The sequence below is a fragment of the Pseudomyrmex gracilis genome, unplaced genomic scaffold (genome assembly GCF_002006095.1).
Source record: "Pseudomyrmex gracilis isolate BER0280 unplaced genomic scaffold, ASM200609v1 scaffold_9, whole genome shotgun sequence".
Taxonomy (NCBI): domain Eukaryota; kingdom Metazoa; phylum Arthropoda; class Insecta; order Hymenoptera; family Formicidae; genus Pseudomyrmex; species Pseudomyrmex gracilis.
The window spans coordinates 388450-403471 of NW_018020593.1; the positions used below are offsets into that span (position 1 = coordinate 388450).

General features: G+C 42.5%; 2 protein-coding genes across 2 annotated transcripts; both read right to left on the reverse strand.

Annotated features, from left to right (window-relative positions):
* Positions 1 to 2303: 2303 nt before the first annotated feature.
* On the reverse strand, positions 2304 to 3748 carry LOC109862067. Its single transcript, XM_020441964.1, has 7 exons — positions 3695 to 3748; positions 3434 to 3556; positions 3202 to 3312; positions 3034 to 3144; positions 2868 to 2969; positions 2667 to 2771; positions 2304 to 2471 (listed from the first exon to the last, which is right to left on the reverse strand). Exons 1-7 carry the CDS (start codon positions 3725 to 3727, stop codon positions 2382 to 2384), a joined length of 675 nt encoding a protein of 224 aa, XP_020297553.1. The 5' UTR covers positions 3728 to 3748; the 3' UTR covers positions 2304 to 2381.
* Positions 3749 to 3821: 73 nt separating this feature from the next.
* LOC109862256 lies at positions 3822 to 5193 on the reverse strand. The gene is made up of 6 exons (XM_020442255.1): positions 5089 to 5193; positions 4872 to 4955; positions 4637 to 4708; positions 4390 to 4500; positions 3945 to 4049; positions 3822 to 3845 (listed from the first exon to the last, which is right to left on the reverse strand). Exons 1-6 carry the CDS (start codon positions 5191 to 5193, stop codon positions 3822 to 3824), a joined length of 501 nt encoding a protein of 166 aa, XP_020297844.1.
* Positions 5194 to 15022: the final 9829 nt, after the last annotated feature.

Consider the following 15022-nt stretch of genomic DNA (forward strand, 5'->3'; position numbering starts at 1 on the left):
GAAAACGCAGAACGAAAATGCAGAACAGAAACTACACAATCTATGGCCGTCACCGATCAGTAACTCTTAGGTTTGGTGTTAGGTCTAGCTTGATCTTTTACATGCGTGTGGAGGGGATGCACAACAAAACGAGTCCTATACCTGACTTGTTGCTGTTGTACGCATCCCTCCCATCACTTTTTTCTTTTCAACATAAAAGTTCCAAAGAGAGACCAGAGTGACGCTGACTTATAAGTCTGTTACGGCAAGAAAAATAATGTCGGTAGAGGTTCGCTATCTTTAGTGGAAATCTCAAATATTACTAGAAGTTAGTAAGTTAGTAAGGACAACGTTTATCTCTATAACATGGCTAGAAGATAGTAAGTTAGGGCGACGTTTGTTTGGTCTAAAACTATCCTAGTAGAATCGAGCCAATAATTCAGTTTTTTTTTTTTTTTCTAGTTACCGATTAGTAACTGGCCAGTTTTACTGGCTGGAAGTTGATAAGTGAGCCGAGGCTTGTTTGACGCAAAATTTGTTGTTAAAACTAATGAGTTTTTGCGCAATTTCTAGCTTTCAGTTAGTTCAAAAAGATATGAAAAAAAATTATAAAAAATATTAAAATACAGATTAGTATATATGTACTTCGATATATTTGTTCTTTATTTAAAATTTATTTAAATTTTTTTAAAAATATCATCGACAAAATATTCGATAAGAGGAATTCGAACCGCGGCTTCTTCAGCGCCTACAAACGAAACCACTAACAACTTCGAATACGCGTGCTTATTTTTATTAACGTTAAAAAACATACTTTACGAAAACTATACTTAAATAAATATTACAAATATTTATTATTGAAAACAAATTATGTATATTTAACAATGAGAGAAATAATAAGTCCAGCAAGAGAGCCGATCGCTGAATGTACGTACGCGTAAAATATATTTTAAAAACGTAAACTTAAATCATACAATTTTCGAATTAAATTTACATAAATATATAATAATTCGAAAATCTATATCGAATCTAATTAACATCAATTGTGCGCATCAATTTTAAAAAAATGTTTTGCACGTACATCCAGCAATCATTTCTTTTTGGCCTTATTATTTTGCTCATCAAGAAATTGCATACAAGAGAGTCATGTGTGATTTATACAGTTTGTACGTATCGGTCAAATGCGTATTTATCAAAGCAGAAAAAACTCTGGATTTTTTATCTTTCGGCATCTATATGAAAGAGATAACGATGTTTTTCTTCAATTATAATCGACTAAAATTGAAGAATGTAGGAGAACGCTTTGTGAGAAGTATGTAAATTAATGAGCGAAATTAAATAATGTTACATATACGTGTAATTGATCTAGATATATATACGAACTGCATCTAGATACATACAGTAGAACTCTAGTAATTTCGAGCACATGGAACTGATTCTTCCTAGAAGTCGACGATTTTCTTCCTCTTCCATTTTTTTCCTTCCATTTTTTTCCTTCCATTTTTTTCCTTCCATTTTTTTCCTTCCTTTTCCTTGCTACCAACTGGTAGCAAGAGACGAAAGATACAGTCATCGTGTTTCTGTCTTTGTTATCTGCGCATTCTACGAGTTGCGCAGTCATTCAAGAAATCGGGGAATCATGAATAGCGGGGGAAACTATTGACCCGTCTATCAAGGAGAAGTCGAAATTGTAGTGTTCGAAATTACTGGAGTTCTACTGTATCTAGATATATATACGACTTTGAGGTAGAATATAATATTAAAGTTCGAATGTAATTAAAAATAAACTAGAAGCGCGGAAAAGGATAGAATACATATAGAAGACTAGACAGTAAAGATATGAATTCTCACTGTTCTGTACAGGTTGCGTTTAAGGAACGCGTTATCGGCGCTATTGCGTCCATTCCATCTTTGTTTTATACCTAACGATAAAGATAGAGTGATGAAAGAGCTCAGATAACGCGCTTCTTATCTGAACGCAGTCATGTACACGTGAATTCCGTGAATTGTGCCGTTGTACAATACATACTCGTCAAGAAATATTAGAATATTAAAAAAAACATTAAAAAACATAATCATAAACTGTAGTCAATAACATGTAACTAATTACAGTTATCGTTGATTGTCAAACGCGGAAGAAAATTTTCTTGTTCATGGATTCTTCTGTTGTCTTGTTTTGTGTTGGATTGAAGTAATCATTATGTTGTGATATTACTTTACCGATAGTTACAATCTTCCTTGTTCTGAAGTTGAATGATGCAAGAGGAGATTATTACTTGGCGTCTTGTGTCGGCAACACATATCACTCAAATATTACTCGTTTTCATATAAATGTGATTAGAAATGATGTAAAAACAATATTGTTTTGTATATGACAGTGATGTATTCCCATCTATTGTAATTTATTCCCATCTATTTCGACGTTCTCTTCGACAATAAGATCGAAAATGAGCTTGAAATTCGTGTTTGGTCCAGAACGGATCTCCGCAGTCCTTGAGTCAATTTCAATGACAAATACATGTAAATTAGAATCTTGCTCTGTACGCAATACTTAAAAACTAAACAGCAACGATCCGTACAACATAGGTTGTTTATTATAATATAGCTCTAAGACAAGGACTTTACGCACGCGCCTGTTTTATAAATATTATAAATACTTTTTATATATATTTTCGAAAATTTCTTACCGGACACGCGTAAATGTCGCCTCTTTTGGAACACTGTGAAACGTGCACATTCAGTGCTTCCAGCGATGGGAATTGTTGTAAACAAGAGATACATTTGGGCAGTATCTGTAAAGAAGAAGAAGGTAACAATTTTATTGTAGCAAAAACACAGAAAATATGTATTTTTGGCAGACAAATTTCTAATGAGTTCGAAAAACTTACCATCGCGCACGCATTATTTCTCATTTCACACATCTTGCTATGTACGATGAGTTCTACCACTTTCTCGAATTTCAGTAAACAGTTTTCACAGTGCACAGTTGCCTTAAAAAAAAAAAAATATCAGATCTGATTTTCATTTTCTAGAATATAAGTTTCAAAAACTCACCGGCGTGTACGGAGGCGTATTGGTGTGATATAATTTGGTATCGTGGGTGAGTTGTTCTTTCTTTACTGAACCTTCGTTAGAGACGAGAGTGTTCGAAGGAAACAAAGGTACCTTTTCAAAAATATTAATTAGGTTTTTTCATGGATTTTACAATATTTTGAAACTTACCATATCGCCATTTGCGGCGTAATACATTTGATTGAGATTGTTCAAGTTTTCTTTCGAATTGTCTTCTTTCTGTAGACAGTGAACTTTACTTGATGTCGGAGTGAAAAATATCTAAAACGTATTGTACAACTGTACTTCGCAAGAGTCGAGTAGCAAGTCCGTTGAAGCGAGGGAAAATGATTTCGGAAGTCCAAACTTCTCTATTACACAATAATATTATCTAAAAACTCACGTGATTGTCAAGTGAGTGATCGTCGGGTTTTGTGACGTTACGGATTTTAGTAGAATTGCTCGATTCCTGTTCTGTGATGGAATTCTGTTCGATATTTGAAGTCATAAGCGAAGCAAGAGGCACCTGTAATAAAATAATTGCACAGTTATACTACAAAGAAGCCGACTAGCGAGTCCGTTACGGAACACGATTTCGACAATACAAATAGTTTATCAGACAAACGTCTTTTTCGTCGTTCCCGAATTTTTTTGAGATAATTACCACTTGTATTTGGCATTTTCCAGCCTCACACATTTTTTTATGCGTGACAAGTTCTCTCACGTACTTGAATTTCATCGAACAGTTTTCACAAGCAATTTCATATGAAGGTACCTAAAAATTATCACCGTTACACAATCGTGCAAAAGTCGACCTAGCAAGGTTGTTAAATTGACGAAAAATGATTTCGGCAACCTTCTCCGTTACATCAGTTTTTCGTGAATTCTAGTGGATATTTTCGAAAAACATTTACCTCATTATTTTCCTCGTTCAGTTTTCTGACTTTAGTGGAATTACTCGAGTTTCGTTCTGTGGAATTTTGCTCGACATTTGAATTCGTAAGCGAAGCAAGAGGCACCTGTGTAAAATATTACACAATTATACTACTACAAAGAAGTCGAACCTATTCCTCTGTGACGAAAAAGTAGTCTTCAAAGATTTAAGAGATAATTACCACTTTACATTTTCCAGCCTCACATATTTTTTTATGCGCGATAAGTTCTCTCACACGTTTGAATTTCGTCAAACAGTTTTCACAAGCTGTTTTGCGTAAAGCTATCTGAAAATTATCACCGTTGCACTATTGTACTCTGTAAAAGCCGACCTAGCAAATTTGTTAAATTGACGAAAAATAATTTCCAATCTTCTCCGTTACCATTACTTTTTCATGGATTCCGATATTTTCGAAAAAAACTCACCGCATTATATTTCTTCAGTTCTTTGACTTTATGTACTGCAGTGGGATTGCACGAGTTTTGTTCTGTAGAATTCCTTTCGATATTTGAAGTCGTAAGCGAAGTAGGAGGTATCTGCAAAGTATCACACAGGTACATACTCAGCAAAACCAAGATCCCTCAAAATGACGGAAATAAACGATTTCGACAGATCGACCTTTTCCATTAAATCAGTTTCTCATCGATTGCAATATATTTTCGAAGAGCTTACCACTTCCGAATTCAGAGGTTGTCCAAGTGTTTTCATTTTGTAAAAAAAAGCGTGTTCGATCATCTTGGCTGTCTGTGATAAATAGAAAATCGTTTGATGAAAAAGATGAGCACAACTATACATAAAAGGACGACTAGGAAGTACGTTAGTCTGACGAATAACAATTTTGGCAATGCGAACTCTCTCAATCAGAATAACACTTCCGTCGTTGTAAAATATTTTTATAAATACTTACAATAGTATTCCACGCGCATAAGTGAACGTGGTTGACGTAGTTTTCCACTGACTTGAATTTGAATGAACAATATTCGCAGACAATCTTCCTCAAGGAAGACGATAACAAACATTACTTGATTATGTTCCGCAAAAGTCGGAATAAATTCTGTTTAAGCGTGACAGAAAACTGTCTCGGCAGAGCAATCGGGTTTTCTAATAAATTTTCGAAAACTTACCAGCTTGCAAGTTGCGCGTACAAATGGATGAAACATGTTCGTGTGAATGTTTAAATCTTGCTCCGTAGCGAGGCTCATCGAACAGTAATTACAAGTAACATTCATCTTCGAAGGAAAATAATGACAAGTGTGTTTGCACACCTGTACCGGCTAAACGCCGATTATCGAGTACAGCGAGGGAAAATAATTTCGGCAATACCCCTCTACCGCGTCTTTCATCCATCCCCCCGGATCAGAAACTGCCAATGAAAGTTAAGAGAGACACAGAGGTTCCGTACGTGATATTTTCTTCGCTTATCGGCGCTGTTTTGAAACGCGATGACAATTCGCTTCAAAACACGTCGGGGCAACAATCGGTCGAAACGGCTTCTGTTCAAAACAACCGAAAGAAGCGAAATGGTGGACGGGAATGTGAATGTTTAATTTTTGCTTTTTGCTTTTCATCGCGTTTCTCAAGAATTCTTACGCGCGTCGTTAAAAAAGAGACGCGACGATTTACAAACGGACTGAGAAAGCCAAGACGAGATTCCGCGCTGTCTCGTGGTTTTTTCTCGATCGGGTTACTTTTTTGCCAACTAAAGCCGGCAGTATGTTCTTAATTTGCATTCTCGAAACATATTTAAAATCTCGTTTGTATATCTCTTACGTCAAATCAATCGTTGGATATTTCATCGATCTCTTCTCCCAGCGAAGAAATCGATTGGAAAAAAAATATTGTACTATCCTACGGTGAGATAAAGGTTACGGCGATATGAATCAAATTTCCGCCACAATTACGTCGACGACGAGATGAAACGAGGAGAGATTGTTGCGCGTTTCGAAAGTTCTCTCGAACGAGGAGTCGAACTCTACGATGGAAGTCATTAGATTACAAAGTCGTCTCCGCGCGCTGCGGTAGCTGTGTCGGACACTCACGTCACAAGATCATAGACTTCCTTGTTCACCTTCGCGATTCTTCGATCTCGCAACTGCAGTTCGATCTGGTTGCAACGAGAGCAATTTACGATTGTTCTCACCCCGACAAACGATGTTATTTCCGCGTTAAGAAAATGTCGTATTTGTATAAAAATTACTTTGCGTACAGAAAAAAAAATCATTTGTATCGTTATCGCGATATTATATCGATTGTTATATTTTACGTGCGCGCGAGTTTATTTCTGCGCGTAATTAGACGTCACGCACGCGACTAGAATAGACAACAACTGCGCGTTGTTTCGTGAGAGAGTCGCCTCGCGGAATTGCACGCGTATGTGTGCTAATTAATCGCCGTTGACATTCGTCGCGCGTACTTGTTATTTCTTTTGTCGGTTGAACAGGTTCGGTCAAAAGAGCGCGTCTGTCTCATTAAACGCGGAACGAGTGTCGTACCGAAATGTGGAGCGAAACAGCGAAAACGAACTCGAGGCCGGTCGAGATAAATTCTGCCTTATTTTTTTCGGAGTCCGCTTTCTATTGACGATCGCTTGCTCGTTTGAGAACAGTGGAAAAACTTGTGTGTCGAAAATCGTTATATCTCCGTATCGAAATTACGAACTTCGCGCTCTTGTGTGCTTTTTTTTTTTGCTTTGTATGTGCGGGAAAAGAAACCTTCGATTACCTGTGTACGAACTATGTACGAACGGAATAAACCTCTGTAACGTGTCGGAGCAAGCATTTTGGCAGCGATCGAGTTCGCGTTGTTTTACGACCGGCCGGAATTGATCGTTCGATAATTGTGCAATATATCGTTTTTATCCGAACTGCAAATATTCGATTCGTTTTCTCTTACGTGATAATTACTCGAGACGGCACGATTGCGATCGAATCCGGAGCGGAGGCCATACCCGGCAATTACGAGAAAGAGAGACGCGCAAAAGTGTGCGGAAAAGTAATTGGCGCCGTCGTGGAGCCAGATGCTCCTAATAAATTCGGACGTTTTTGCGAAAACGGCGCGCAATCTCGATGTGTCACCGCTTTTAATAAATGTATACAAAGCGAGATCGGTTTCGCCATCAATTATATCGCGGATTTTTAAATAGCGAATTAAAAAAATCCATCTTTTTTGAATTCGATAAATTTTGAAGAAAAAAACAAATTTTTGTAGCTTTAAATGTCCGTAAACTCTTAAACGTCAGAGATTTACGGGACGATTAATTCGAGATCTAGTCTTTTGAATGTATTCTTGAGAAAATTCATGCTTTTAAACGCGAAGGTGAAGATGAAGATACCGCCACCGCGGTCGTGCCCTTTTGTATTCGCCGTGGTGGAAAAATGCGCGCTGCGGGGGCAAGGGCCGCGAAAATTCCGCTACGCGGATATCTCTTCCTGCTGCGATTATTATAACAGTGGACAGTAGTTGGCGCATGCGGAGCATGCTCTCGGCTCTGGCGCAATCATAACGGTACCTCATCCACTCCCCGGGACCGAACCGACACGGCGCGGGTAAGAGAGCACGAGAGCTTGGCGAGCGATAATGTACTGTTCGAATATCTCGAGTGAATCGATTGTACGAGCTCCGTGAAATACGATGCACGCGTTAAATGGAACGCGCGCTTTTGCACTCCGTGCGTCTGCATTCCAGTGGTTTTAATTTGATCTCGCTTTTAACTCGCCATTAAAACCGCGTTAATCGCCGAGATTTTTCTCGTTTGAAAGAAAAAAAATCTTCGATTCTTCTTTCGCGAGAAAAATAAAACATCGAGATTATTGATATTAAACGTGCGAAGAAATTCGCGAGAGATAAATGTAATTTTCAAGCCGGTTTTGCTCGAATTGGATTTTAATTTGACGGTAATTAAACGGATGGCACCCATTGAGGGAGCAATTAAAGCGAGGACCGCGGATGCGCGTGTTTTAAAAACGCGCTGCCTGACCGAGCGCGGCGCGAGCGGCGGCGAAAGATTGTGTGTCGCCCGATTGAAAATAAATCAGATCATACATACATATATATATATCTCAATCACGCCCTTAATTATCGTTCTGTCGCGTAGGCCTCCGCGTAATTAATCGCGCGGCGTTCTTTTCCTCGCGCGCGAGTTTAATAATCGTTACCGCGCCGGTAATCGGGCGCGTCGCGAATCGCAATGAGGCGCCGTTAATGTAAACCCGCCTCGGCCCGACCGCAATTACTACGTTTCACGCCCATCGCGCGGCGAATAGAGGGCCCGCCGTCAGAGATCGCGGCGAAAATTAAGAGAAGACTTATTGCGCTTTGCGAAACAAGCGGCACCGGGGAGGGTCATCGGTCGAATGTCGGGGCGAAAAACCGGGCCCGGTTTCGTTGCGGCAACTACGTACAGAGGCGTGTACGCGCGCGCGAGCGAGCGTAACTCTTTCGAAATTGAAGCGCACTGACACTCGTTGTACGTGTGTGTGTGTGTGCAACGTCTGTCGGGTAATTCAATAACACCGTTGTAATGGACGTGTAATTTGAGAAAGACGTTGGCACACATAGGTTTTTGTGACCGATGATTTTTCAACATAATCGGCATCGCGCTCCTCTTCGCCGCGTTCCTCACGACGACCTTCGCGCGAACTTTGGGAAATTTCGTTCTTCGTGATCGACAGGTTGCGAACAGAGTTTGGACCGCTATTTGTCAGAAAGTTCCGAGATATAAATAACGCAACAGCGCCTATCAATGTTTAAACATATTTTTATTTTTACACTCGTAATGAAAAAATTATCTCTCATATTATTTTTTACAAGCATACGCCCCGTTAATGAAAGACAACGACGCAAGCTGGGGGATTCGAGCGCTCGTGTTTTCAACGTTTAAAACGAGCAGCGCGATCGCTGCCATCGATAAATCTTTCCGTCGCAACCAACCGAATTATGACGAAAACTGGTTCCGCGGGTGCGGACCGTATAAACAATCCCGGGCCGGTCGCCGGGCTCAATCGCGCGGCTCCTTTTCTCTTTGTTGTAGTCTTGCTTTAATTAGCCTTTCCGACTGGGGCACCGCAGGAAAGCGCAAGTATCCGCGCCGATGACGTTGGGGAAGGCCACGGCTGGCTGCAGCTGCAGCCGCCTCGGAAAGAATATTACAACGCTCCTTGCCTCGCGCGGCGAGAGGCCGATTCATATTTTCTTCTCTGCAGTTTTCGCGTATCGTTGAGAAATAGATCATCTATATATTTTTTCTACATACTAGCACAACACTAGGCACGCGCTACGCGAACGCTATTGTTATTTTTATTTTAACGTGTTGTGTCATTGTGAACACAATCTGCCACCGCGATGACAGCTAGTATATACGTATTACAAACCATATAATACACTTATGAGAGATGTCAGACATAACGCGTGACGATCAAACTGGCAAATTAATTAGAGAAAAGAGTGGAAAAACAACACGTGACTTTAGTCACGTGTCTTCTCCCTGTTACGTGTTGTTTTTCTTCTCCTAACTGTCGCGCGACTTTATTTTGACTACTTTTTTAAAACCTCGTCGACTAAAGTAAAGTCACGTGACTTTAGGCACGTGTTGTTTATTCACTTCTTTCTATCACGTGACAGAAATACTTATATACTTTTAATATATAATAGACTGTACTATTTTTCAATTTATTTTCCAAGTTTTAATTTCGACGTCGCGTGCGCATCAGTTTCCATTTTTTTTTATATCGTCTCATCGCGCGCGCGCGTTATCGCTCAATCAATCTGACGAACACACGGTGTTCATTGTCGTACAATCCGCAGGCGCGAGAAAAAAAATGTCGATTATCGCGAACAACCGCGTCCTCGTCAAAGGATATATCGATATTTTCGCATGTGTGTGCGGCAGGTCGTCGAAGCCGCGATATATAATATTATCGGTCGACATGATGCAACGCATGTATCGCTCTGCAACGTTGTCTCCCTTTTTTACCTCCCTCCTCGTATCCCGGGCGTATCGAGGAGAGCGCTCGTGTTCACGGTTGAATGGCCGCGGGTGAAAATTACTCGTATATAATATGCAATTATTTCAGGAAAATGCCAATTGGTCGGTCGTGCATCAGATATGCGCAGCGCTCGCGATCTCCGGGCGCGCACATTCGCGTCAAACAAATGCGCGCGTTATACTCGCAAGCGTGTTACCCGGCGCGAGAGTAAAAAAAAAAAAAAAACGCAAGGGCGGCAGAAAAAGGGAACGTTTTGTACGTAATTACGTCGGGCGAGTAAGTAATTGCAGGTCCGCGCGACTAATTACGCGACAATAAAAAACAAGAACAATGCGCGCCCGCCCGTCGACGCTTGTCTCCCGTTACTTTGGCCCGCGTATAGAAACGCGCAGAAACGCGCTGTCTCGTCTGAAAAAGCCTCTGCTCTCTGATTGCAATAATTAAGAACACAAATTGAATCGATTGTATTAAAACACGTGTGTGCATCTGTCGAACAACGTATTTTTAAAAAATTGCATGTTATTGAAGAGAGAGCAAACGCAAAAATTTACAAGTTTAAGAACTGAACGAAACAAGATTAATATGAAGTTAAAAACTGCTTTTTGAAACAAGTAGTCCGATCGTTTCGATAGCGTGTTTAATTAAACTCATCAGGTTTCCTTTTCGTTTACTTAACTTCCGTACAATGTCTCGAAACAAGTTTCATTTCAAAATGGTACGGCAGTGCAATGAAATATCGCGGCAATTTGGCAGCGAACGCTGTAAGTCTGAATCCACACGCGTCGCGCTTCGCGAACCTGACGCGGACCTGTCACATTTTTGAGAGCGAGCGGTCATTTCGGCACTCTCACGCAATAAAAGCCAGGCGAATCCTTTCCCGCAAGGTGGCCGGCAATTAATTACAACCGCTTGCGTTTCGTATAATGATCGTAAATCTTGCATTTTTACGAGGCGCGTATACGAAAAGAGCGCAATAAAAGCACGCGAGCGAATAAGCGCGCCGAGTTTCTTCTCTCGTTTTCTCCTTTTTGACAATCCGCGAAGGCCTTCCTCCTGAAAAAAACGCCGAGCTCTGCGGAATCGGCGAGCGAAACGCGTCTCAGAACTTTTTTTACGTAATCGCGAAAAACGAAAACGAGCGAACGGCCAGCAGCGAGAAGGAACACGTCGCGACGACGGGTTTTAATTAATCGCGACACGGGAAGAACAATGACAACACGCGATTTCCTGTTTCCTCGAATCGAAACGCGCAGGCGAATGCAAAAATAAAATAAAACGCGCGGCGTGTTTCGAGGACGCGCTCGATTGTAACGCGATTTATTTGGACATACGCGCAAACGACGTGCGAACACGACGTGCGAGTCTCTCTTGCGGCGTTGACGCCGCCGGATTACGTAACTTCTCTCTCGGGGAGATTCGTATTTATTTCGCGGATAAATCTTGCGGTGCGCAAGCCTGAGACTCTTGCGGTTTCAGGGGCGCGCGGGATCGGAGCTTCGGTTGCACCTGACACAGCAAAAGGGACGAGGAAGAGGTCGCGATCGGCGAACAAATTCAGTGTAACGGAAGTGAGCAAGATACTTATTAGCCAGAGTTCGATCGGCTTCGACTGCGTGACTGTAATTTATATTTATGATTCGAAGGCGCATTTATTGCAACGCACGCGGCTCGTCCCGCGCGTGATTGATTAGCGCCGTCAATTTTAATAGGTAGATAAAACAGAGAGGATCCCACGTCGATTTCTTCCTCGCAACTTTCGAGATGCACGAGCGCCTTTTCCCAGAAAAAATTTTTTTTATCTCAAATTTCTCACCTCTCTCGTGAGTTCTGCGTGACTTTTACCTGATGCTAAACAAAATTGCGAATCCGTGTTATTAACGAAGCGAAGAGAGAGAGAGAGAGAGAGAGAGACGAGAAAGAACGAGAATGCGGGAAAAAGGAGAGCGTACCGTGCGCTTCTCATGGTATGGCACATACTCGACGTTGCGGCGGCATGTTTCGTGTGCGTGCACCTTGGGTGCCGTGTTCTTTCCCTCCTCCTCGCTTCTGTCCCCTCATCCTCCACCTCGCTCTCTTTCTCTCTCTCTCTCTCTCTCTCTCTCTCTCTCTCACACTCTCTGCGTTTCTCCGCGTCTATTTTGTCCTCTCCATTTACCGTCCGTCGGGCCGCGCTCCCGGTGAAAGTGAGCGCATTCCATGGCCACCGCGACCACGCCCGACCAACACATTCTCGCCGCGAGATCTGCGAGAGCGTTGCACGGGATCGGCGATCGTCGCTGATGAGATTGTCGTTGTGCTCCTCACACACGAGCTCAGCGCGCTGTTGCGGCGCGGCTCGTGTGTGATAGTCGTCGGCAACGAAAGGAGTCGTCCGTATGCTCGCGCTCGGGAGATCGAGATCCCAGAACCGGGTCTCTCTCTTTTTTTTCTCTCTCTCTCTCTCTCTCTCTCTCTCTTTCCTCGCCACCTAAGTGATATGTGTTTAGCGTATCTCATCGCGCGTGTCTGTCCGTCCCTTTCCCTCGTAGCTCACGCCGTAGCCTGCTCGTAGCCGTCGGCGCCGTGTACGCTCGCGCGCGAGCGAGGGTGGAATTGGCGCGGTGAAAAACGAACGCGTTCTACTGTACCTGAAGTCGTCGAAGATTGCGCAACTATCGCGATCAACCAGTGACGTACGTAAAGTATTCGCGGACCGAGCGTTGGGCGGACGTGCGAGCGTTCTTGTCTCGCGCGGAGAGAAGAAAGAATTTTACCGTGTACAAAAATCGTCGACTACGCTGCTGAAATAATTATCTAACTAGCTTATTTTTTGTATGTAAAAGAGAGAAAGAGAGAGAGAGAGGAAACAAAAATTTCAATCAGTATCGTTAATAAAAGTTAAACTTCGCTTCGTTATTTTTTTCTTCGTCTGAGATATTAATTGTTATCCTTCCTGTGGTTGCGTTTGTCGCGATTATCGTTGCGAGCGAAAGAATGAATCCGCAGTAAGCGAAGATGTATTAGATTACCGCTCTCCTCGCGTAACGTACGACGTGACACACGAGCGGGCGCATTCGACCGGAATATTAAATGCTCGCGCACGCGGGGAAAAAGATTTGTTATTTTTTTATTCGACATATTTGTGTGTGTGTGTGTTCGCGCAAACCTCGTCGATCTGCAACTCCCCGTTAGAGATCAGGACGGGTTTTCTACTGGCGCAGCCACCTGGGCGAGAATGCGCGCGTTTAGCGTCTCGCTTATTCATCTACGCTTCTCGGCGTATTACATATATCTCCTTCCTCCTTTGTATTTTACGAGCAGTCGCGCGGATTATCGGCGAGAAGAAGAAGTGCTTAGACGCGTTTTATTGCTGATGTTGCGCAAGTTCGAGATGGGCGGTTCGCCGCGCCGCGGAGACGCGGAGACGCTTCTGTCACGTTTATTGCAGCAAATTGATAAACGTTCCTGCACTCTCCACGCACTAATAAACAAGAACGTACACATGTGCGTACGTACGTTAGGTTGCGAATAAAAATAATGATCGGTAATCGCGTTTTACGTTAAATTATCGCGTAGAGTAGAAATATTCGCACCACCGATATTCCTCGCATTAGCGTACGCAACACCGCGACGTGTATTACTGAAATTTATATTAAATGAATCTGCCATTTTTGTCGCTCCTCTTTTGCAGTCGCTCGCGCAATTACACGATTCTGTTATAATTAGAAAGCTACATAGTCGCGATCGCGGTTAAAAACACGCGTAAAATACCTGGCAGAAACGAGCTACGAGCTCGTATTAATTGCCGTTTCACTTACGAATTGGTTGAACATTTTCTATCCACTGCGGAGAGAAAGAGAGAGATGAGACGCGCGTCTTTCATATTTCGCGCCGAGATCGCGGAGCGGTTGAAGAAACGTCTTTGTTTATTGCGCTCCGGGACATTCGTTCGCAACGATTCCATCGTGTTTCCCTTCCCCTCCCCGAAGAACCGTAAGCGCCGGTCCGTGTTGCCCGGGAGGCCAGGTGCGTGTGTACACTTAGAAATAGGCGCGCGAGCGCAACATAAACCGCGTTCGGGACTTTTATCGAGTAACGTAACGGTAGCAAAGAAGTATCTCTCTCTCTCGGGCAAAGAGCACCTGATACAGTTACATCGGAGGGTTACACGAGATGATTTTCAGCGAAGAATCCAGAAGTCACGAGAAACTGTGCGATAACAAGAGTGCGATCGAGAGACGCGTTTGCGCGAAAGCCGGAGAGGAAACGAAACCAGAAGCGATGCATCATCGGGAATGTGTGTGTTGCTCTCTCGGTTTGCTCGTTCGAAGATGATATTCATTACTCACTGCTATTCGAGAAGAAAGCTCTCCTCTCGCATCGCTGCTGTTTCTTTTACCAGAATATCAGAAACGATTGTTAATCATGCTTCGTATTTGTTTATCGGATTTTAATCTGTATTGATTGTTTTCGCAAACAAAATTATGCCGCGTCTTTAGTTTATATTTTATTGTAATATTTTTTCTCGGGTTAACTCAAGCTGCCTCGTTTTTTAAAGCGCTTATGCGATTCTTTTTGTTATAAATCTGTATTTATAATTTTACTTGATTTTCGATCAAGTTGTTCCTTCGCGCCTAGGTGATCGTCTCACGCGTAAAAATTAGGTTTTCTGCATCGTCGAGACGTGTCGTCAGCTATTACGGACGATTCGTAGTTCGGGTCTAAGATCCACAATCGAGAATTATTTCCATCCGGAATACGAGCGCGCGCTGTGAGGTCCCGTCGTGTATTCGCGAGCTCTCTTTCAACCTCGAAAATGAAATATAACAGTAATCGTAATAACAGAGCAGAGTAAATCGGTTAACGCGTGAGCTTCGACCCCAGGTAACGTAATTAACCGCGGAGCAGTACCTGTCCGCGTGTGTATCGTTTTTAGACGGGCACGCATCTCTTCGGCTTCGCGGCGTAAGAGCGTAAGAGCGATAACATAATTGGCGGATGTTGGGGCGATAATAACAAGGCCGCGCGCGCTCTCGAACGGCTGTCTTCTAATAATTCACGGAGATTCCGTGTGCGTACACGTCTTGGCGGAAGT